Here is a 26,476-nt window from a genome sequence, read left to right on the forward strand (position 1 = left end):
CACGACTTTGTGTGATAGGAACTCTTTGAGCGGTGTCCCAGTGTAATTTTTAAGTCCGCGGTCAGAAATATTGCATTTCCCAGTTTTCTGGAATGCACCATGATTGCGGTAACTTTTGAGTGCTATTGTAAACCTTAAGAGGGAATGTGCCTTTTTTCGTAGTTTTTTCCAATTGTAAATGTTTTGAGTACAAAAAAACCTATGAGATTACAACTGATAAATCCCTTACAACCTGTCATAATACAAATGAACTTTAAAACGTTTCTTCCACCATAGCAAAATGGGGACACAAGGCAGTCAGTGCAATGCAATGTAGAAATATTGCAACAAAAAAAAGAGGATTAACGGTGGCTGTTTAATTACGAGCCCTTAACAGTTCGATCCCAAGAGGGCAGTGTGAGCAGCTGTTTTCCACTCCCTGTGATCCATATGCTTTATGGTTCATCTGCCATTGACCACCAACACTGACACTACATTCCAATAAACACCATCTGGCAACTTTTCTCCCTGTATGTCTCTAATGATGATGTAGAAAGAGGCGTGGTGATAGCACATTAACGTATTTATAGCGTCACTGATACTTCTGCTACTTTGGCAGCCCTCAAATAAAAGTAAACAAAAACAACCTTTTGGTAAATACGGACGTTTGTGTGGGAGCTGACTTGAGTCTTTATTTGGTGTGGACCAAAAGGCATCCGTCTGCTTTAACATGAATATTTAGCATTGTGAGTGAATCGGTTTATTTCTGGGTGGCATTGACGGATTAAGAATGATGTCATCTGCATTAATCCACTCCCTAACCACCTGGCTGCTTGTACTGCCTGTATAATCTTTCAAAGAGGAAATTAAGATATTTGTTTCTTGGTGTAATTTTAGCAAGGGGATTTGACGGTGTTAGCATTTCCACCGCAAATCGTCGGCGGGAGCTCAAGAACAACAATCTATTTTTAGAGATTAATGGCAGACAAAGTATGACAACAGTGAGGTGGGAGGAGGGTTTCTTCCCAGGCGGATTGTTTTGCATTAAACTACACGAGTTAATGATCACATTGCACAAGAGTCCAGGTCGAGATTTCCAGCCTTATGGGTCCAGAAAGAAAGCTGACAAGGAGAAAAGTACAGATGAACTCCCAGGGATGTCCCCTGGGGGTTAAAGAAGTTCAAAGCCTGACATGTTTTGTTGATATTTAAACTTTTGCTCTCGTTTTTTGTAGTTCAGTATTCTTTTTCCTTGAAGCAGCAACATCTATTATTATTATTGTGCTGAGGCGGCATTCCGGCATCTTCGCAGCTGCACTGCATAATGTCTCATTAAGGCATGCGAGAAAACATGCGCCAGGGTAGGGTCTTCTAATCAAGATGGACTAGATTCCTAAGCCGGTCTCAGAGGGAAAGAAGAGGCGGAGGAAAGATGGGAGAAGGAAGGAAAGAGGACACCAAAGTAGACTGCTGTTCAATATGAGGTCATGCCACCACCACAGACTTTTCACAGGAATAACAAGGATAACTGTTAATGGACCCAAGTGGTAAAGTGTTTACAAACTGAATAGATTTTGCCTTAGCTTGTAGTTTACCGAGTGATGTCCTGGCTGGCACTGCATCCTTGTTGATCCAGAACGAGACCCAAGAGAGAACAACAATCAGAGTGCAAGGGATATAGGTCTGGATGGTGAAGTAGCCCATTCTCCTGCTCAGGTCAAAGAAGACTGTCAGCACCACGTAGTCTCCTACAAAAAGAAGCCAAGATGGGAAAATATGTCAGATGACGTTTCATTTGATAAACTCGTTACAATGTTGTTCCGTCCTGAACAGATACTGAATTCCACTCCAACCAGCATATTAAATGTTGTTTTAACACGTGTGATCAAACACAGCTGTCAACAAGACGATAAATATGTAATGCTGTGTAGCCAAAAACATCTACACATGTTTGTTAAAGGAAGCTTGTGTTTGACTCTGCTGCAATCAAAAAGAAGAAAAGTGAGCTAAGAGTCTTGATTGGGTGCATGTAAATGCCCTTGTCACCAGTCCCTGCTCCTGGGATGAATGTCACGCCCTGTTTCCACCAAACAGAAAAGCTTGGAACGTACTCTTTCCAAACATTGCGAAGGCTGCCAAAAGAACTAATTTGTATCACACTACTGATCTGTGCGGTCCTCACACTATGTACATAGCTGCCTACACACCACATGCCAGAAACCAGATCAGGGTGTATTGTTCCAAACTGGACAATCATGAACTGAACTGTATTACTTGGACTTGTAGTAGGAGTCAAATGAGTCTCAGTAGGACCCAATTTGAAAGTCGGGCAGTTAGCACTGCTGATACAAACAAGATGGTTCTATCTTGGACCGCTCTGAACACCTAAATTAGGGACCTAGCTTTATGGAGTTTGCAAGTTTTTCCCCAATCCTGAATAGATTTTGTTATGGGCTTTACTCCCACTAGCAAATACAAGGTTAATTTCTAGCCAGTTCGATTGACAAAGGTGCTGAAACTGGAGAGAGGTCTTTAGTTGTACAAATGGATTAGAATTATTATGCAACAGAATGGGGGTGAGGTCAACTAGGCACTGGGAGGTAGTAGAACAAAGGCAGGGCGGAAGTAGTGTGAAACACCCGAGAGTCACGCCTCCTGCTCTGTTGTGTTGAAAGCAATTGTTGCTGTCTGAGCAGTCCTCTAATTATCGGATTGCGGGATGTTGAGTTGCTACAGTGTATTCTGTATGTCAGTCACAGGTGAATAAATGTCTCCCGTTCCAGCTCTCATATGCCAGGTTTGCAGGAATGTCAGTGTAGCAAACTGGAGTGTGTTACCCAAGATTGCAAACTTATTCCAGCTATCCTTTCCAGCTTTGTCAGCGCATCAGTGCTTTAGCTACTTTGGACTTTATTAGACTTCCAGTGTGTACCTGTCTGTAACTGTCTGTTTCTCTTAGTTAAATGGCAGCTCAGTGTCAACCGCCTGCTCAGTCACTCGTCTGCTAATTGATTAACATCAAACTGTTAACAGTGTCGGAAACCTCCGCTGGCCTCTCGCTATGGTTTGTAACCTGCAGGGCACAAGCATCCTCTGTCTCAGCTAAATTTGTGTGTGTGTGTGTTCAGTGGCTGGCGGCGCTTTGCAATAGATGGCTGCAGCTGGGCTACAAACAGCTGGCTAATAATTTTCCTCATGAGAAAGGGCGCACCACAGTTTATCGCGAAGCAGCCGACATCTGTGTGTTTCCGCGCTAATGAGCGACAGACAAAAGGAAGGGACTGTTTGTGTTTATTATTTTCGTCCGCCATCGGATGCCAGCGAGTCCTTGTAGCATCTGGAAGCCGACCAAGTGCGCAGGAGCTGTCCCAGCATTCACCGCTGTTCACCCAGCCATTAAAAGTATCATTTGATGAAGTGTAGTGACCCCTGCAGCATAGGCATTAACTGTTCATATCAGCATGTGTGTTTTCTGCTGATGCATGCTGGTGTGTGGCAGGACTCAGGGGTCCTTCAGATTTCCCTTTTTATTAGCATTACATTAGAACCCAAGCTGGTTAATACATACAGTATATCCCAGCAGCACAAAGCTGACTCCTGATAGCAATGGTGTTTCCAACAACGGTTCCCAGTGAAAGGACCATTCCTCCATACGCTCGCCTTCATCCAGTTACCAATTTCATTACAGGCCGCTGCACTTACTAAGAGGACATTTTGTGGAGGCGTTATCGACCTGTGCCCTCCGCTGTGGCAAGCTGATGTATAAGTATCAGCCTGCCTGCCATTATAGCCAGAGGGGTAATGCATTAGTTTGTTAATCACTTCCTGAATGCACTTAAAACCGAATGGATTCAAAACTCTCACTGGCTGTGTGTAGATGATATTTTGCCAGTTTTTGGTTGCCTAAAGAAATTGATTGTTCTTGTGGATAAAACTAGGAATGCAACAGTTGTGTTTTTGCTCCCATTTTTCATGAGCTGAACTCAAAAGACCTAAAACTTTTTTGATGTACACAAAAGGCCTGTCTCTCTCAAATATTGTTCAGAAATATGTCCACAACTATCCACCTCACAGGTGTGGCATATCAAGATGCTGATGAGACAGCATGATTATTGCACAGGTGTGCCTTAGGTTGGCTAACCCTAACCCTATAAAACACCATTTTTCCTGAGAAACTGTCTCATATTCAGGATCTCAAGATTTAAACATGCAAACCAACAGTTCCCGCAACTGAGACTTCTCCCCAAGCGAGTTAGAGCTTTTCTTTCTGTCACTCACACACTGCCGCGACAGAGACCCGCTGGAAAAAAAGTGTCTCAAAGGTTGAGTTAGCAACATTTGTGATGCTACTCTTAAGACGATGGTAATCACTGAAGTAGTGTCATTGAACAACTAAGAAACACAGCTAAGAAATATCCTTTTTTTATTGAATTCTTCTCAGTTATTTCACTGGTTTTGTCTTTTTAGATTTGGTCTTAAATATTTTTCAAAAAACAAGTCGTGAAAAAGAGGGGCTGTCCTTATATTCCGAGTATTCTTCTATTTTAGTCAATACGTACAGTATATACTGTAGGTTTACTTCAAGGTATGATGTGTTAAAATAAGCTGAAGATTGTTAGTGCATAAGACCTGAAACTGTAGGAGGAGTCAGAGAGAAAAAAAATATTCCAAGAGACAGATATATTGCTTTTAATGGCTTATTAACACCATCTGTGTGATTCAGCTAAAATAACAGATGTCAGCCAAAAATGAACAATTCTAATTTGGACCAATTTGGGTTCCCAACATCTGGAGCTTGGGCTGGTACCGATCTGTTGGCGCGGACAAGTTCGGGCATCTAATGAAACCATCTAATGTGTGTCTCTGGTCATTACTAACAGATAAAAAAGATGGCGCCTGCAGGAGGACTTGTGGTGATACTTTATAAGAGAAAATTAATATAAACTGTGTTTTTGGTTAAATTTAGTTTTAGTTGGGCTTTGTAAAGCCTAGACCATAATGAACATGTCTGAAAATCGAACTCTCTCTCTTATTTGTGCTTGAATTTACACTCAGCTGACCAGCAATGAACATAATGAAGCAGTCGTGTGTGATGCTCTAATCTCACAGCCTTTCACATGTATACAACACCGCCCACATCTTCAGCTGCATCCCTATCTGTCTCTCTTATAATCATCCAATCTAAAGTGCTAATTTCTCCACAAAGTCTCCACATTGGAGTGCAGGTGTCCTCGGCAACACTTTTCTACGACCAATGCTAATAAAATTCACTCATCATCCATCGCTGTAATTACATTGCTTTTAAGTCAATTACTTTCTATCTATAAGGGAACAAAATTTGCTGACCCAAACTGTGCACACGCAAAAAATACAGACAGCAGCACAAACATACTATTTTTTTTATTGAAGATCCCGAATTTACTACAAGCTGATGTAATCTATAGAAAGCAATAAAAAAAAACTTGGCGGCCGTGATCATTCATCAGAAATCAGCGCTTTATTGTTCGAAGCCTCAGAGGCAACACATTTACCAGAATCAGAGCCAGGGTGGTAGGAAGGAACAATAACTCTTCCAGACTGAATATATATAAAAAAGATTTGTTCAATTATTATACCAGAATGAAAAATGTTATCTAAGGCAGATAGCAGAATATATTAGTGTGGAACAGCCAACTGGGAATGAAACTTGGCATTGCTGACCAGAAAAAATGGTGCCACATGAGAATATCATATCCTCATTCTGCTGACAGACAGGCTGTAAATTGGTGCAGATACAGACGAGCAGCAGAGACCTCAGGCACATGCTGGCCATCCATTGCGAGGCGGCTGCGTCCTCTTGGATATAAGAGGTGACAGCGTATGCTAATGTGCATGTTTGACTGAAAGACAGGAGGCTTGCTAATGACCGCCGTCGTGCCATGGCTACTTGCCAAGGTCAACGATACTTAGCCACAATGTTGGCTCATCGCTTTTTTGGTGACAAGACAAACGGCAGCGTGTTAGTGATGAAGTAGTTACCATGGCACTGGATTGTAACCCCCCTCCGCAGGCTGCAGTAGCTATTTTTATACCTGCCAGTGGGTGGCATGACCATGATGATTTCTTGTTTTTATCCTCTAACAGCACACTTTATAACATCGTAAGAAACAAATTTTCCCATCATTTTCCCTAATGAAAATTGAAAAAATATGTTCTAATGTAAAACTGCAGCCAGTATAAAACCTTTGACTTTTTAGGCAATTCTTTAAAATTCACAAGTTAACCACTAATAACACTGTCAGCTTTGACTTCATTTTTCACTTTTTCATTTTTAACATTGTTGCACAACCTTAAATGTTGAACACAATGGGATGTTCAGTGATTTTATTTGAATTTTGAAACACATTTTCCCAATGAAAACTTGAAATAATCTGTTCCAGTGTACAGCAAACGTTCACCTTTTCTGCCATATTTTAAAATGCATACTTTAAACACTAATAAAACGTTCAACTTTGACTTGTGATAGCTGTCTAGCATTGTACGAGGCACAAAGGCTGAAGATGAGTTCCACATGATGCATCACACTTTTTAACGATTGTAAGTGCCATACAAGTGTAAAAGTAAGTTAACCACTATATAATAGAAGTGCAAGAAAAGTACGGTGTAAGCCGCACCCTACTCACCCTTTGACATGTGAGTTGTAGCTTTTAAGGAAGTGGATTCCATTTCTAACTGTTATGCATGTGTTAAAAGAAGTTAGCTTACTGTGTGCCTGGGAGGTGTGTGTCTTTTACATTAAGACCAATCACAGCTGACTTTCACACTTCTTTGATTATTGGTATTTACTTATTTCTTATTGCTTTAGCCATATCGTCCGAAGAAGCCAGGACAAAGATGTCCTTGCCACTTTTGTCATTATGTTGCAGTAAAAGTCGTAGACTATGGTTATCATCACACTTTTCCTACATTCATCCTAATTCAATACAAAACTCTACCTTCAATGTATACTTCTTCTGCTTGCCTAACAATGGCTTAGTTATTTCTTTTTCACACACATCAGGAGAGCCTCGATTCACACCTGTTACGTAAGCACTTCTTAAATTCAGCGCTCAATCCTTCACTTTCTTGATATAGCACAGTCTAATTTACACTCGTAATATATAACATGCTTTGACCCCTTATGTCTTGACAGGACACAATATCTTGGTCTTTATGACAGAAATAAAGACATTAAAAAGATGTATGGACAGATGGTAAAAGAAATAGGTGAGCCTAAAAGTCACTGACTTGAAATGGATTCTCGGTTTATCGTCTCTCTAAGCACATTCGTCCATGCAGACTATTACTTTCAAACCACTGCCTTGGCAGTCTTTTTCATACTCTAGCTGCCTTTTAAGTGTCTTATTAACCACAAAGCCATTTTTCATTGCATTGCACCTAATAAATAAATATCCCTTTTGTGCTTTGAGTCTACTAATTGGAGTGGAATATTAACAATGTATCCCCTCACAGAAACTTATAGACAGCTGTACAGATAACAGCACACATGGAGGCAGGTTAATCCTCTTAGTAAACACAATCCGAGCTTATATGACTTGAAATTGAATTTGCAAAACTTACCGCTTATAACGCCCCATCCCCCTCTTTCCAGTCCCGATACGTTATGGTATCTATGACGGGCATTAGCATAATGTGGCGAGATAAAACATGGCACGCTCGATCTAAAGCTTTAGACAGGTAATAGGCGCCACTTAGGACATGTGCATGCTGATTCTGCAGGGATTTAAGAAACACAATAGCACTTTCACAACCTTAAAAGTGCCATACTGTATGGATGAATTTATTTCAAACATGCATACAAGTTACATTGTAATGATTCATGTTTCAATTTACAATTCCACATGTCCGAAAAGGAGTAGGAAAAAGCAGAGTTTATTCAATCCTACTCCCTCTCCGATTCACATCAATTGCTAATACATTTGTTCATTTCCTGTATTCAACGTGTACCATTTACCAAATCTGAAATAATGTAAGAAAATGACCAGAATTATACGTCCTGGTCATTTTCTTACAGTATAATGTGTTACATTAGAGTTAAGGTTTGCAGATCAAAATATAATTTAACGTTCCCTCCACTCTTGGTGTCCCTGTTGATGTAGTTCACTTCATACCCATACCGGCGTCTTTCTCAACATCAATCCAAGTTTCTGAGATTGTGATTACTTTGAAGGGTTCACTGAATTGTCTCAAATACTGCTTGATGTTATTGTATTTGTCCTTGTAGTAAAAGCAGTTGTTTCTAATATATACATATATATATATATATATATATATATATACAGTATGTATATATATATATACACACACACACAAATATTTTAAGTTAAAGTCCATGTTGTTGTCCAGAGCTATATCGATTTCTAATCTAATCATTTGTGGTCTGGATAGGTATTCCTGTCCTGCATGGTGATTTGATCTTTAACATTAACTCAATTGAGTCTGTATCTCACAAAAGATACGCATTTCACATTCTCACATTTCAGCAACCATTTTATATTTTATCTTCTCAATACGTGGATATACAGTACATATGTAGTCAGTGTACAACTTGTATAGCAGTACAGATTTACTATCCACGAAAAAAGTGTAAATACTGTAGCTGGCAACAGTGAGTCCACCTCACAGTGAACATTTCCAAATTGTGAATATCGTTTATATTAAAGTGGAAGCACTATTGTTATCTAGTACTGCCTTATTCCTCTTGAGCATGGAATTCAGCAGACCTGGTTGTTACTAGAATCCTCTTCTACTCCTCCATGAAGACATCACTGGTGGAATTAGTGTATCTTAAACACCTGGCACTCCTCAGAGTGCTTAATTGGGTTCAGGTTTGGAGGACACACTGGCCACTAGATCACCTCCACTTTCAGCTTCATAAGCACAGCACTTGTCAACTAGGAGGTGTGTTTAGGCTCCTTGTCATGTTGGAGAACTGCCATGCAGCCCAGTTTCCTCGATGTCTTCAATGTCACAGTACAAGTTGGAATTCATGTTTCCCTCAATGAGCCGTAACTCCCCAGTGCCGACAGAACTCATGCAGCCCCAGACGATGACTCTATCACCACTATGCTTGACTGTAGGCAATTATCTTGGTACTCACATGTTGCCAGCTATTTAGACAATAATGGCAGTGTGTTGACTAATTTTCAGTAGACAGTAAATCTACAGTATACTGGTATACAAGCTGTACTGACTACTGTAAAAATAGCTTCTATAGTATTGCTCCTTGAGAAGATTAGTGAGAGCAAACTCACTCAACTGCAGATTAATGCTCAACATAGTCATAAAGTTAAGCACATTCTAGCGAACTTTAATGCAGTTTTAAGTCTACACATTTACCATAAATTCCAGACTGTTGAGTGCATCCGGATATAAGCCGCACCGACCAAATTTAAATGAAAAAAAGGACATACTGCAGCTATATACTGTAGGCTGTAGGCTTGTCTATAAGCTGCAGGTGTCCATGTTGTAACATGGGATATTTACAAAGAAGGGCACACTATAAACCAAGCTTTCCCACCGTCACGTGAACGCTACGGTTTATACAGTGATGCAGCTACTTTATGGCTAACATAACTACAGTTCCCACGATGGTTATGGTGCAGCTTCAGGAAGTAGTAAATCGGACGAGTGAAGTCGACACTAGTATCACGTTTTGAAGTTTTATGCAGCGATCATGTTTTGATCTGGCAAATCTTAAGTATGTTAAGTGTAGAATTACTACAGCTTCTGTTTGGACTGCTTGAACCGCAGCAGATGTTGAAAGCATCTCACGTCTCATCATCAGCGCTAACCAGTGATGCTGGTAACTTCGAGTGGAGGAAGGATTGCAAGTGTGTGTTTCGAAAGGCTGGACAGCGGTCCAGCCTGTGATGAAGGAAGAAGAAAGCTCAAGCTAAAGGGCTAATTTGCCTCGAGATGAAAATGACGCCGAGAGCAACAACGCAAGAGAGAGAGAGACTGACAAAGTGTGTGATGAAGGAATTATGAGGCTGTTCTATTTTGAGAAGACAACTTTAGTGGTTTTGGTTCCTAGGAGGATGAAGAAGGCGATGAATGAATGTTTAACTAGACGTGTTACACGCACTGTTTGGCGCTGTTTGGGAAAAAAAGCATTTACTTAATCAAAAGTTGAAAAAAATCTTTCTGTGTAAGATCTTTTTGTGTACTAAATATCCCATGTGACAACATGAAGACTTGCGGCTTATAGACCTATACAGCCTATACAGTATATGTACAGTACAAATCTTTTCTCTTTAAATATAGTGGGTGCGGCTTATATACCGGTGTGCTCTACAGTCTGGGAATTATTGTAGTTATTTTTTTGCAATCTGAAGCCATATGAACAATAACATTGGATATAATTATGTTTTTATATGAGAAATTCATTTTACACGTATGTTGGGAGCAAATCAATTTAAGCAACAAAAAAAAAACTCGAGAAGATTTAATAAAATGCTCACTGAAGTATGAGGGGTGTTTCCACCTTTGTGAGCTACTGTTGTCCATCCATCCATCCATTTTCTATACCGCTTCTCCTCTTTAGGGTCGCGGGGGCATGCTGGTTTGGTGGGTAAATACAATGGAAAACAAATATCTTGGAAGTAAATTGTTAAGTGTATAATCATATCACAATGTAACTATGGAGGCTTGCAAACCTCACACCCTAGTCCACATAAAAGACAAAAGCAGCATCTCTGACACAGTTGATCTCTTTTTTTGGTGTGTTTTTTTTTAATACCCTGCCGTCTTTCTCCACACTCTATGACCTCCATCCATGCCTACTAGCATTTTCAACCACAAACCTCCCCCCCCCAAAAAACAACCTCAATTTTACCATCCGCTCGCAAGATAATTTTCATTTCGGAGGCAATGTATTCGTGTGTGTCCTAGTTTTATCTCTCTGAAGCTCGAGTTGCAACTGCAGTCATGCCGTGTTTGGCGTCGCTAAAGCAGAGAAAAAGAGTGGAGAAAAAAATATGACGAAGAGTGCAAACATTAGGTTCAATCTGTGTTCTTGTGTGCTTGATGATCTGTCATTCAAAAAAGCACCCCAAAATTGATATGCCACATATAATGTAAAGATAAACAGGGCTTTCATTTTCTCTGAGCATCTTTTTCCCCGTTCCTTTTCCAACGTGTTAATTACAGGCCAGAGGGAAGAGCGGGGGATTAAAAAGTAGGACATAGGGGTAGGATCCACAAAAACACAGGTGTCTAATCTCATAAATCCATTTTGTCTAGCTTCAAACTGTACCCTTGTTTAAAAAATAGAGATATCTTGAAAAAATATACCAAACCCACCTAAGACTGTGATTTAGTTTAGGTGATCGGAAAAAAATTGAGCTCTGCTTTGTTGCAACCAGCAGAAGTGCTGTTGATTCGGTCTCAACTAGCTTGCTGTCTAAGGAAGAACAACAAGACAGTATGTGAAGTTGGACTGCATCCACACAGACCTTATTTACTGCAACTCTACTGGGCTGGCATGACTCTACCCAATACGACATTTGATTGGAAACAACAGCTCAGAACATTCTTTCAAATTGTGCTCCCTATAGTTGAAATTTAGTCCATACCCATCTGTAGTTTATAACAAAAGTTAAACTGCACAGTTATAAATAACAGTGGCTCTGAAAGACTTTAGCATAAATCTGGAAAGGATCAGCTTTATCAGAATAGTTTAAAATGGTAAATAATCCAATCCAATTATTTAAAACATGAAAACATACACAACTGAGTCATAATAATCAGTACATGTAAAAATACAAAAATAATAAATACTATGAACTCTACTAATAGCGAGATTCTCGCCAACTGGACTGTTCAGGTAGTCTTAGGACAGTAGTTCTCAACGGGTGGAGCATGTGAAAAGCACAGACAAGAGCGCAAGTTGAATTCACGGAGATTGGGTCATTACTTTTTTAGTTTTTTTTTTCCCAGGCAAAGACCTGCGACCCACTGAAAACCCACTTTTGGGTTTTTGCCTCTCATCCGAACAGGCTTCATTAGTTCACCAGGTTAACTTTTCTTTTTTGGACTGTGATCCCCACATTGGAGACAACAGGGGCCTCTATGTTGGGTTTTACAGTGAAACCCACAGACCCAACCAGTACCTACATTTTGACACATAACACCCACTCAAACACAACCTGGGCATTATCAAAACCCGACAACAGAGAGGTGATAATGTTCCCAACAGCCCACAGTAAACCAACCTGTAAATACCGCAGCTGGTATTTACAGGTTAAAAAACACACTACATACACATCCAGGTCCAGTATCACAAGAATTTTCAACCAACACAACATTCCTGTACACTTCAAACCTGGTAACACTCTGAGACTAAGGCCAGTACACCCCAAAGACCGGACACCTCATACCCAGAAAAACAATGTATGCTGTCCAGTGCAGTGAGGAATGCACTGATTTCCATATTGGGGAAACCGAGCAGCTACTGAGCAGGTGCATGTCACAACACAGACGGGCTAAGTCTTCAAGTCACAACTCAGCTCAACTGGACAAAAATATACATATTCTGGACAGAGAAGTCAGAGAGGAGAGACAGGAAAGGTTTGAAAGAGTGAGGGAAGCCACCTTCGTCAAGGTTGGTTGTCGCATCCCTCCACACCGCCTCTGTCCTTTCCTCCTAAGTCCTTTCATTCCTTCCTAAGAGATTCTATAATTTAACTTCTAACAAATAAACGCAACGCAGCCACTTTTGGTTTTCAGGTGCATCCATGATCACTGTTACAATGGCATGGAATACTAACATGGGTGATTCCACCCAAATAACTGTTGTGGGCTGACAGAGGTCTCAGTGTGCTGTATCTTAAGAATTTCATTGCGTAGTATAACTACCTGTTTTACTGTGCATGTGACAATAAAACTCTTGAATCTTTACAACTGTCGTTTTGCATCCCAAAAAAGAGTGGACTCATTCTTGGTTGGTGTGTGCCTCTAACTTACCTTGCTTGCCTGTTGTAATTCCAGTAACATCTTACGATCATATATTGAATTGTCTTCACCTCGATGTAAGTTTTGAAGCCCAGTTTAAGACAGTAAAACTGGAGATGCTAATCCTGCTGAAGACACACACACAGGGTACCGCCATCTTGCACTGACACGTAGTTATGTCAGTACAGCATACATGTCTGGTATATGTCTATGTATGCTATGTATTAGGGCTGGGCGATATGACCTCAAATCAATATCACGATAAATTGGGCAGTTTTACCTCAATAACGATAAATGCATGATAAATCCCCGCCCACTATATATCTTTGCCATCTGAAAATAATTGCAGGAAATGCAAATTAACTGCTTTTCGTTGATTTATTGACCAACTGGCACACATTACTTTCAATGAAATATAATGCATGTAATGGGACGCACCTATTCTGACTATAAAGCTTTCTGGAAAAAACCTCCAAAAAGCACCAACAACGTCTCCATTTACATAATGTGCTTTGGGTGGTTACGTCAGTTTTCATACTGACTTTGCATTTCGTGTTCTTTTGCTCAACATCATCTTTGTGGAACCCAAAATAAATCTTCCTGGGACTGCGGTCCACAAATCTGAATGTATCGTACATACCCTGGCATACTACATCCTGTGCACACATACTAAGCTACACATACAGCCACATAATGGCATCATGCAGTTACATTAATAATGGCCACTTATCACACTGCACAAGAAGAACGGGGTTGATATCAACCCAACCTACCACAACCATGTCAGGTAATATATTCCAATAATAATAATAATAATAATAATACCATTTATAAATATAGTGACTTTCTCATTTTTCTAGCAATTCTATTCAATTCCAGACATTCCATAGATAACCAATCATCAAAATGACCATTTACACAATGAAAAGAGAAATTCACATGCTCTTGTAGCCATGTGACCATCTATTCGTGACATCAAATAAAGCATGGAATCCTTAAAAACTGCTACTAACAGCAAACTAATCATGGTTTCCGACAGAGACACTTTTATAATGTTTGTATTATCTTTTTCTTTATTTGTGAATTGTCAATTTTGCATAATTGGTCATGATGTACATGTTTGTTTTTTTTTAAAGGCTTTAAAAATCCATATATTTCAAGTCAAGTATTTGTGTGTCATTCGGAGCAGCGTTACGATGAATACAAACAGCAGACAAAAAAAGTATTTTTAGCGCATGATTGGGAAAGCACTATAGTACGTCACAGAGAGCAGTCATCTTTCCAGCAGCGTACCAGCATCCAACTGATAACATGGCTAGTTAGCTACGTCAGCGAGTGCCGCTTGTACGGCAATGCGAGGTGCCTTTGATTCGCTTTGTATGGACTTATTTCAGGAGCGAAATGCGAATGACAGGGTTGAAAAACGTAGTCGCACGTGTGCTCCCTTTTTATTTTTTCTACTCGCACTGTTGATTTCTAGGCGCATAAGCGAGTGAATTGCTGGCACTGTACAGCCGCTCCTTCATTTGAACCATCACCCGTTCCCTCATCTTCTGTTTCCCTTCTTGTTCAGGCTGCAAGGGTGGAGTCACGTGATTCCACACGATGTACCTTGTCTTAAAGGGGAATGAACATAGCATACCAGCACACACAGTCAAAACAAAAAACAAAAAATACTTTTATTTTCTTTTTTATTAAAACACCAAATTTATCGACACGGGCAAAATGACGTAGTAAATTTCAGTAATGGTACATTTTCGGTTTATTGCCCAGGCCTACTATGTATATATGTACATTTAATGTATTGAATTTACATGTTATGCTGTACTCATCACAGATATAAATTATTATCAAGTTAGGGTGAATGAGATGTGTTTTCTGTCCATTTTAGGAGAAAAATAAATTTTCACCAAAAACCTGCAAATTTGTGGAGTCGCAAATGCTGAATTGCGAATATACACTGTATTGTGCAACATGCATGCATACATGTATTGTACAGTGAATATTGCAAGCACAGGTGGGGATGTGTGTGTGTGTGTGTGTGTGTAAAACTGGTATTTAACTTGACGAAAGAAAGCTTCTGGCTGAGCCACAAGAATGATCCTGCCCGTCACAAGAATCACAAGGAGAGAGGGAGAGAGATTTGAGAGAGTTGCTCTAACAGGAGTGGCGTCACCCAATGGATTGTTTCGCAATTGCTTAACCTCTTCTCTCTTAATAAACACTGGGCCATCGGCATCTGATTAAAGAGCTGCAGCATCATTTTACGCTCATTAATTCACTGTTCTTAATACTGAATTAAACACAAACACAAGAAACTTGGTGTATCATCTCATTTTTACACTTTTTGATGAGTTTCATGATGGACTCATCACGGTAATGTCCACGCTTCTCTTACTTTATGGCAAGGTTTTACTGTATATCTAATACAATGTCTAAGTAACAATAAAACAAACTATTGGTGTTTTATTGCTTTGCGCCACTTTTCTTAATTAAACCAAGCAGCCTGTGACAACCAACCTTGTCTCGACGGGAATAAATTTTTCTGAGCAGAATGTCATAAACTGTTTCCGCCTTAATCTGCATCACAGTTCTGCTCATATGTGCACTTTTATTCCCCATGGCAGTATCTGTCACCTGCAAAGTCAATGGCTAAATTGATGGCTTAAAGGGATAAATCAATGTTGAATTTCCTTGGTGAAATGTATTATTATTCGGGCTCGAGCACTGAGATGCAAAAGCCCTCACGGAATTTCTTTGGTATGGTATGGTATGGTTTAATTTATTTTGAACATGCATTCTGGTCACATTGGAATACTTCACATTACATATCACAATTCCACATGTCGTAAAAGGAGTAGGAAGAAGAGGAGCTCATTTAATCCTACCCCCTCTCCGTTTCACATCAATTGCCAATAGACTTCCTGTATTCAACATGTGCCATTTGCCAGATCTGAAACAGCATAAGAAAATGGTCAGGATGTATAGCGATGTGTTACAGTCGAGTTAAAGGAAAACTGCACTTTTTGGGGAATTTTGCCCATCATCCACAATCCTTATGTGAGACATGAACACACGTCATTCCCTTTTCTGTGCGTTCTAAAGATATAAAAACAGATAAAAAGAGACAGCTCATTACTGCATGTAATGGGACACACCTATGCCGCCTACAAAGACCGCTATGAAAACACCTCCAAAACCCTCCAACAAGGTTTTATGTATGGTTTTATCATACATGCTGTGACCATGTATTAACAGGTACAGTCATGATAACATGTAATACCTATAGTATTTTGTCATATTTTGCCCTTTTGATCATTACCGGAGCTTCCTTCCTGGGCGCATTGATTTCACATAGCAACATAGAAACGAATGCCTACACCTAGCATTGACTCTTCCAAATTGAAAAATAAAAACACATCAGCAGCTCCTTTATGTAGCTTTACCGGTCAGTAGTCGCCTGAAGTGTTGTGCGTAGTTCGAACGGCGTAACAATGTTAATAATAACAACAACGTCGCTGTAGCTTGGTTAATACGTACGCCACATTATATGTAAATGGGATGTTGTTAGCACCTTTTGGAGTTTATTTCAAAAGGCTTGATAGGTGAAATATGTGTTTCCCATTACGTGCATTCTTAGCTAAGTTTTTTTATCTGTTTTATGAGACGGTTAATTAATTAGTATACTGTGTACTAAGTGTTAGTTCAAGATGCTGTGATTAACAGTCAATTGCACACAACAATAGACCGAATTCTTAACAATGGTTGTCTCATTATTATGACTTTTATCATTGTCTTGTATGTAATTAATTATTTTGCCCATCCACGATTTGTTCTAGATCCAGGATAGTGTAAATAAAATATTGCACAAGTGCATACAAATTACAACCTAAATCAGATTTCATAGAAATAATATTTTTTTTTTTTTTTATTTCTGCCAAATGAAAAATCTGGATCAGTGGGAAGTAACTTTTTTGGAATTGTATTTTTTTCATGACAGTAGTATTTTACAGAGATTATTTTGATCATTTTTACACGTAACAAAAGAGCTTTTAATAAATATATTTTTAGCATAGAATTAGTGTGTGGATTCTTACTGAAATTTAATTAAATGTACAGGTAAATTATTTTAAAAAATCGTTTAAAAAAATAATGATGCTAAAGTATAGTCAGGATGTCAAATATAAATGCACAAATTAACAAAGCTATGTTGATGTAACAGCATTTTCAGTTGTTGTTGAGGCTTTATCTTGCTGCAGCAGAACAGTAAATATTGTACTTGTTTATAAGTATGTCTTTACGGATTAGGGTCTGTGTCTCCATTTGCAGCAACAAGGGCCTAAAGATAGAACAAGGATGTGCTTGGTCATGCTATAAGGGGAATGCTTTTTTTCTCCTTAGTGCATTCATGGGTTTGTTGTGCTGTTTTTCCCGAGCTTGTTCCTTTCAACCACAATGCTGACTCCTTCCCCTCCCCTTTCGGATTTGCCCCCATCAACGAATCATCTGTAAACTGTGGAGCTCGGTAATCGGGACAGGGCCACTGATGTGTCTCGGGGCTTTCTCCACTCAAGCCGAATCACACAGGCGGACACACACAGACAACAAGGGCCGCACGCCATCATGGCTTTCGGAAGGTCACTCTAAGAATAGCTTTTATCCATACATCAGGAGCAAACAAACAGACGACGCATAAGAACGCGTATTATTTCATGACACGCTCATCTTAATCCATACATACAGTATGTAAATGTACGGCTTTGTGATTCATTTGCAAATTAACCATCTTAAATCCTGCTTCAATGAATGAACATGCCACTCACTGCAAACAGGAACAAGAATAGCAACCAAACGAGACAATCAGTCAGGCTAGCCTTTTTGCTTGGACAAAAAAGCCTCTAGCACATCAATATGATGTTTTTATTTTTTTTTTCAGCTAATTTATTCTACCAATCTGCAGGAACTATGAGTAACAGGCATGGTAAGATTACTCTGTGATGAGTAACGGCAGCGTAATCGTAACGCTCACCTCAATTTTCTGTCTCTCTAACGTCTCTCCTTTCAAATACGTTGGGTAATTTGCTGTGCTTGTATGTGAAAATAGTTTTTTGTGCACTGCCTTTCCAGCATTATATTATCATTGACAACATTGTGATGTTGTATCACAGAGCACCAGAGATGAAATGATCTGAACACTTCATATCATGACAAACTACTGCACGCAAAATCTCAATATTGGCCAAATTTGTTGCACACAGTTGTCCCTCATTTATCACACTCCATTGGTTCCAGACCCGAATTTGTGTTGAAGTGAATTTCCGTAAACTAGGATTCAATATGAATAAACTGAATATTGTCATAGTTAGAGCATAGAAAACCTGTTTGACTTTGTAAACAAGCCCTGTAGACATCAAATAACACCCCTATAGTTACCTTTACACTCCTATCGTTTACACTGCGCAACACTAATGAGCAGGCTACGAGATCCCTGCAGGGACATAAAAGACGGCCACTGATCACAGCATATACCAAGCTACTGAGCTTACTAGTTAGCCTCCAATTTATTTGTTCTAAAGTTAAGAAAGTGTTTCAAAGAGGAGTGCATGGGGAAGATGGACAAAGAAAGAAGCCAGAAATGTACCACGTCCACACGGAATGAGGGAAGAACGTTTTTTTCACTCTATCATGTCGGACATGCCATGGTTGACCCCATGCAGTGTTAGGGTAATGTAATCTAAGATGGTTAATGTCTCATCAACATAACATTACTGACACACAAACATTTATGAATTAATACATTTTGGAAAAAAACACGATAAAGCGGGGAGCGATGTTCGAACCGTGACGTAGCGAGGGACTACTGTATCCGAGGTTGGGTCGCAGAGGCAGCAGCCTAAGACGAGAAGGCCAAGCTATGATAGTTCGCAACATTAAATAACAATCTAAAATGTCATCACAGTTTATGAACTGTGTTGTTGTGACTGACCACCCTCGGTAAGCAAGCAAAGCTAACTATCCTTTTCCCCCCAAAATAACTTGCAAACATGCAGGTAACACTTTTTTGTGAGTGACTGTAAAAACAGAAGCAAAGTCATGCCCCAGTGTTTTACTATAACATTTATTGCTTACCCTTTCTTATGTAAAACACACTGATTTAAAAAACTGAACTGCTTTCTAATTGTATGTAACTAATGAAGATGTCTACTTCTGTTTGATAATTTTTTATACTGTAGCTGTTAGGGATACCAAATGAACCGGTGTATAACATACTGTAGATAAATTCAGCATTAGCTGGCTGTCTGCATCGCTTATCTTTCAGCTTGTTTTCCCTGACAAACCTGAGTGTGTGCAAGCAAGTATGTGCGTTGGTAAATGCAGGTATAGTCTTGCAAGCGGTGTTGATGTGAATTGACATGTTGAGACAGCAAGCCTTTGGACACTGGCTGAGTCGGACAGACAAATATAAACAGACATCTCTTTTATTAAAAGCTAGCACTCTATCAACAGCAGCAGATGGCATGTCAACCCCCAGCCCACCTTCCATCATAAAATCATATTACTTTTAACCATGCCTCAATTTTTTATCCAACAAATCAGATCACAGTTGGGATGTCGACAGGTAGCACCGTGACAACAGAGACAAAGAGAGGGAATGGCCTCCTCTGGCTTAGTCCGATTCACATGCCTGCTTGTCTGCAAACATTATTTCCAGTTGCCTTACCTGACCTACTCTAACACAGCAAAGGTCCTAAATAGGAATAGTCTTCAAACGCTTAAATTGGACAATTCAATACACCAATGAAAAACAACCCTATTTGACATTCAGCTCACAAACACACACATTTTTTCAATCATTTCTGCAGCAGGATGTACTTTATGGCCAGGCTGTCTCTTTAACAGATGTTGCGTTCGCCCAACTGGAGGCAGGTCAGAAACTCAAACCCAAAGAGGGTCTCTCAACCTCAGTCAAAGTTCTCTGCGCTGACAAGAGAGCAGATGGCGATTTGGCTGTCGGCGGTAATAACAAACCAGATCAGAGAGAGGCACGCTACGAAGTCTTCACCGCATCTAATCCGCCTACGCAGATTGCCTTTTTCATGATGTCACTTGGAAGTGCTTTGATTAAAAAACCGAGGGGGAGAAGTTTGAAATGCGTGTTTTTTTGTTTTTTTTTTTTTAAACACAACTCACAGCTCTTAGCTCAAGTACTTTTTGTTGCTCTAAATGATGTAAATGCATATAAAAACGGATGATTTGCACATTTTTGCACATCAGCATTATATAGCTTTGGATTATCTAACATGGATAGCCGCTATCAACCTCTCAGCCTACACTACAAACACAGCTTTATTGCACCGCATACAAGAGTGCTGCTCAACTCAACTAGCATTACACTCTAAAGTAGGCACAACATTTACTGTATGTGTATGCACATACACTCACTCACCAATTCAGTAGCAACACTTAATTTAGTGTTTGTAGCGACAGTATCATTTTAGCAATAATTTTATCATAAAGTATATTCTCAAGGGACAATCCTATAGATTTACCATCCACTGAAAATGAGTCAACACACAACCATTATTGTCTGAAGTAAAGCTGGCAACACAAGTGAACAAATAGTCAAAAGTTGATATTTAGTGTGAGCACCACTTGCGCTCTACACCTTTCTTTGCTTGAGAATGACCCGCAAGTGGTCAGTTGGGGTCAGGTCTGTAGGTGACTCACTCAATCACCTCCACTTTCAGCTTCCTCAGCAAGGCAGTCGTCATCAAGCCCAGTGGTTATCAACTGTTTTAGCTAAGGGACCCACCATCACACCTAAATGACTAGCGGCAACCCCAAATTGCGGAAATTTATCAACTAAAATTTCTCAAACGTCTTTCATCTAATGATAACATAGTGCAGTTTGAAGTTGAGGTAGTGCAAAATGAAAATAACACAGTGTGTCAGCACAAAACTGAACACACAGCAGTAAAGTATGTGAATTATAAATACATAGGATGCAAAATCATTAATCAGAGATAATCAACATAAATGGAATGCATTTAAACAAATGTGCTAGCTTGATGCTAATTTACATTGAAAATCCCATACACGCGCTAGCGATTAGCATTACCGATTTTACGTGGCAATTTCAAACACCTCCAAACACGACAATTAAATAGGTAACTAAGATCAGGGCTGTTTCCCAGCAAGTGCAAGATTAAGACCCGCGACCCCCTGACAACAGGTTAGCGACACACCAGTTAACAATCACTGGTGTTTGGGATTGTTATCATGTTGGAAAACTCATTCCCAGTTTCCCAAGTGTTGGAATTTACGTTTCCCTCAATGAACCAGCTCCCCAGTGCCGACAGCACTCATGCATCTCTAGACTATGGCACTATCACAGTTGACTGTAGGAAAGACACAATTATCTTGCTGCTCACTTGTGTTGAGTCCCGTCATTTGTAATTTTTGGGACACTGGAGAAGACAACATTCAAGTATAATATGCATGATTATTTCCAAACTTCTATGGCCCACATAAAAAGCATGGCCATGAGTTTTACACAGGTGCCTTAGAAAATAGCAGGCCAGTAGTGAATTGGCCATTGCCATTGTGTTAAAATAGCTGCTCCAAGGCAGTTTAACAGAAGTTCTATCCAATCAGTCCTCCCTGCCACAGGCTCCTGTCTTTTAATTATGAAGTTGTAACAGCTTTACTCAAGGCTCCTTTTTGTTTTGTTATAACCACAATGATATCACCGGGAAAAGTTCTCATTTGTCCAAAACCAGCTTCTTTGAAGTCTACATCTGAATTATTGCACATTTTTGCATCAAAACGACCCTCCAAATAACAGTTATATATAAATAACAGAAATGTTATTTAATGACATGCTTGGAGACATTGGCGTGCATAGTTGTTTGTACCAGATGATGAAAATAATGACTTAAAATATTCATAACAGATATTACACTAGAGGATGATGCTGACAATGTAGCGTTCCTCCTGTCCACATCAGATTAAATATCATGGCTGTCAATACTGCCATGAAGAGTCCAATCCAGTCCTCACATCGTCTACAAATAAGACACACACGATACACACACACACACACACACACACACACACCTATTCAGTATCAGAACATCATTTTTTCATCATCATCAACAACATTTTTTCAAACAAAAGCTGAGCAAGTGCTTGCTGACTAGCTAATAGTAAATAAAGGAAAAAAGACTTGCTTAGAAGAGCTCTTACCTGAGACGGTCCTAACAATCTCCGAGGTGTTCCTCAGGCCCACAAAGGAAAACTGGTAAAGCCTCCAGGAGCGGATATCTCCAACCTCCACTGAGCTTCTCTTCCACTTGTACACAATCTCCTCCCTGGGGTAGCCATCTGTGTAGGAGAGAGACGAAGACGAGAGGCGGTGGTTGTGGGGGGACGGATTAGCTGAGGCGCTAACAGCACACAACAACAAACATTTTCATCATCCCTTCCAGGAGTTCCCTCTATGGAGTTGCTCACTTGTATTCAATATAAAGCCAAAGCGCTCATGATCTGTATTATCACACACAAATCTAGTTACTGTAAGTCAGCGCGCTTACAAAACACTCTCATAAAAAGGCCCATTACATAACAAACTCCTGTGCATCCGATTTTCTTGTGAAATCCAAGGATGGATACAATTAAAATCCCATTTGTTAGTAGTGACAATTCTCTTTAGATTTGCATCGAATACCACCTTCAGGCTGGTGACTTCAATACAGCGCATGGACATTTCCTTAGAGAAAACCTGACTAAATGGCTTTTTGGGTAAAGGGCTTTCCGGCATCCGGCGTGATGCTGTTACATGGACAGGAGCCAGCCCGGTGGGACCTAAACTGGAAGCACTCCTGGGAATGATGATTGAGTCACTGTCACTTATGATACTTTTCTCAAGTCAAACAGGAGTTAGGAACACTCAGAATGAGATTGTCCTATCCCATCAATTTTCCTGGTGAGTGTATAAGATCCAAATATCCATAGGTTTTATCCCGATTAAATGAAGGACTCCCTGTTTGATGTCAAGTCTGCTTCCGCTTCTCTTGTTGCTTTTGGAGCTATTTACAAAGCCTTTTCCCCGGAGACTTATCCTGTGGTGCTTCTCTCTGTAGATCCACAGAGACCTCATTAGCATAACGTTACCCCTCTTCTTCTTCTTTTCCCACCTTGCCAGTAAATATTTTTTCCCCCAGCTTGTGATGCTTTTTAAAATGTTCCTCACTAGTACAGTGAGAGAAATTGAGTCCATTTTTTGGCTCTAGTCTACAGTACCATAAAATGAAACTGTACATGCTATTGCAACATAGTGATATATTTCTGGAATGTTTTCTCTTATTAGAAAACAGGACTATAATATAAAAAGTAAACTTGGATATACTTTAGAGTAGTCAGTGTACAGCTTGTATAGCAGTATTGATTGACTCAACACATAGCTATTATGGTCTAAATAGCTAGCAACACAAGCGAATAGTAAGATAATTGTGTCTTCACTACAGTCAAGCATGGTCTGGGACTGCTTGAGTGCTGCCGGTATTGCGGATGTATGAGGGGAAAACACCTCAGAATCAAAATGGCACTGTCTGTCACCGTCTTAAGCTATCCTCCAGGAACATGGAAGTAGCATGCTCTTGCACAGTGCAGCCTTACTTGCTTATATACAGTCATCCCTTGCCACATTGTAGTTTGAATGTCACGGCTTCACTGTATCACAGTTTTTTTAAAATATATTAATTAATAAATCATGCTGTTTTATAGTTGAACATGGCCAATTAGTAAAAAAAAAAAAAAAAGAATGCATATTTCAGCAAGTTTTACATATACTTTTCCTAAATGAAACATTTTCAAGTATAAAAATGGCTAAATGAACTAAAACACAAATACAGTATAAGGCATTATAAGAAGACATTACAATTTTGATATGTGGTATTAAAGTATTAGTATTAATTATTGCAGTGTATCTACACGAGTCGCTGGGTGCCAGCGGGTGGAGGTGAAGTAGGTGAGTATAAGCGCCAGACTTGTGCCAAGTTTTATTAATGTCTTAAGTGGCTTATTTTCTTTGATTACATGCAAATTATATATTTTTTGGATTTTTTTTCTCTGATTTTGATAAATAGTCAATATAAATTACAGTCATCATAATTTTCAAGTCATCAACTTTTAGGTTACAATTTGAATATTATTGAACAAACCTCCCAATGATAACAGTATTTTTTTCAAAAATAAAAACTTAAAATGCATTGTTCCATGCACAACAGAGTTTCAAAGCCTTTCACTGGTTGTTAAGAAACGAAAATTGTCATTTGTTGAATTTGCAGCCTAAGGAGGTCATATTTACTGAAAGCAAAAGCTATTTCAATCGCTAACATTTTAACAGGCCAAGTTTTATTTTTTTAACAAAAGATCCTTTTTTTATATAATATTCACAATTCTTACATTGAACTTGTGAGATTTTGGAGCGTTTCTGCTTGAATTTCTTTGCAAGATGTCAGAATAGCCTCCCACAGCTGCTGTTTTGTTGTGATCTGGCTCCTACCCTCATAGATTTTTTTGCTTGACGATGCTCCATCAGTTCTCAATTGGGATACGCTCAGGGGAAAAAAGGAGGCCAAACCATGACTTTCTCTCCTTTTATGCCCATAACAGCCAATGACAGAGAGACAGGTACTCTTTGCATCATGAGATGGTGCATTGTCATGCATGAAGGTCATTTTGCTACAGAAGGTACGGTTCTTCATATTGTACGATGGAAGAAAGTGGTCAGTCAGAAACTCTACATACTTTGCTGAGGTCATTTTCACACCTTCAATGACCATAAAGGGCCTACCAGCTCTCTCCCAATGATTCCGATACAAAACATGACTCAGCCACCTCCTTGCTGACATCACAGCCTTGTTGAGATATACCGGCCATACTCTACTTCATCCATCCGGACCACCCAAGGTTGCACGGCTCTCATCAATAAACAGGAAAAAAATGTGTTTGAAAATTAATATGCTTGTATTTGTTGGCCCACTGCAACCGTTTCTGTTTGTGAGTATTGATCAGGGGTAGTCAAACAGTAGGTAGTAATAAGTGCAAGCCTCTGGAGGATCCTACACCTTGAGGTTCATGGGACTTCAGAGGCACCAGAAGCTTCAAATACCTGTTTGCTTTTTTGTAATGGCTTTTAAGCAGGTGCTCTCTTAATTTGATAAATTTGCCTGGCAGAAACCTTTCTCATTATGCCTTTATCGGCGCAATCCCGGCTGTCATCTGAATCAGCCACAAATGTCTTCACCGTTCGTAAAATTTTTGTGAATTATTGAATGTTTTCATGCCGTGTCCAAGGCACTGCAATATTTGGTGCTTTTTTATCAGCAGAGGGATCCTTTTTCTTTACCATATTGCTTGAAATCTGTGACATGCTTAGTAATGTGGAACTTAATTTTTAAGTAGTTGTCTTTTAATTGGGCTCACCTGGCAAAGTAATTATGACAGTTGTCCGAGATTGATGTCAGTAATCCAAAGAGCCCCGAGACACAATGCCATGCATGAATTTAATTGAAAAACAAAAAATGTTATGTTTACGATACTAAAATCCTATTCGCATCATAATGTACAGAATATCTACTATATTGGGTAATAAATGTGTAAAAGTGAGTATGGGGTGTTATTTCATGTCCAAGGGGGCTCTAATGTTAAAATTCCTATTTTTATAAGGTCATAAACAGGTTTTCAATGCTCTATGAAAATATTAACTTTATAAAGAAGGAATCCTACTTCTTGGAAATTCACTTATCACGGCCACTTAACCACAATAAACGATTACTGTATTGTTGATTATGTGTGTGTCGGAGATGGAGATGGTGCTAGATTGAAAGAGACCAGCGTGTGGCCACACTCACAGCTTGAAAATTCCAAGGGGCACGAGTGCTCATCCATTGGGAAGTTGTTCAGTTTTAGCTGGCATTCAGCATCAATGGTCAACCTGCAGAGAGACAAGACAATGCTACACCAAAACAAACAATAATAATGCAGCAGCAGCAGTGATGCTGTTTGTCTTGTTGCCGCTTTTCACACTTGAAGGAGTTTTGAAGGCAAAGTCATTAAACTTCCTGTTAATGAGGCGATGACCTCAACGCTGACTTTGCACGTCCGCGCCCGTCGCTATTGTCATGTATCATTGTCCCGCCAAGCACAGCGGTCACCCTAATTAACGTACGGTTTGCATTCCGAGTTCCTTAACAAATTAATGAAGTGGCGGAGTCGGTGTTCTGCATAGAAGAACATCCATCACAACTTGATTGAGTCCGATGAACTTTCGTTCCATGCTTATTATCGCCCAAGATGTATTGCAGTGTCGGTAGACAACATCTGCTGTATTTCTGTCAGGTAATATGTGCAATCAAGAGTCCTTTAAAATGCATTGTTCTCATTTAATCACACATACCACCCTTAGTTACCACGTATTTTTGCTATGTGCAAAATGTCT

The 26,476-nt window shown here is 39.6% G+C and overlaps 1 protein-coding gene across 3 annotated transcripts in view; it reads right to left on the reverse strand.

Annotated features, from left to right (window-relative positions):
- The window catches only part of gabrg2 (gamma-aminobutyric acid type A receptor subunit gamma2), a 60,145-nt gene that overhangs the window by 11,497 nt on the left and 22,172 nt on the right, over positions 1 to 26,476 (reverse strand). For 2 of the 3 annotated variants that reach the window (XM_054754623.1, XM_054754622.1), the window contains exons 5-7: positions 25,890 to 25,972; positions 22,219 to 22,356; positions 1,575 to 1,727 (exon numbers count right to left, since the gene is read on the reverse strand). In XM_054754623.1, coding sequence (XP_054610598.1) covers positions 1,575 to 1,727; positions 22,219 to 22,356; positions 25,890 to 25,972 — 374 coding nt within the window. Of the gene's footprint in view, positions 1 to 1,574; positions 1,728 to 5,404; positions 22,038 to 22,218; positions 22,357 to 25,889; positions 25,973 to 26,476 lie in introns of those variants that run through there. The other variant, XM_054754624.1, reaches the window with a different exon arrangement.

This window comes from Dunckerocampus dactyliophorus, chromosome 16 (assembly GCF_027744805.1).
Source record: "Dunckerocampus dactyliophorus isolate RoL2022-P2 chromosome 16, RoL_Ddac_1.1, whole genome shotgun sequence".
In the NCBI taxonomy this organism is placed as follows: domain Eukaryota; kingdom Metazoa; phylum Chordata; class Actinopteri; order Syngnathiformes; family Syngnathidae; genus Dunckerocampus; species Dunckerocampus dactyliophorus.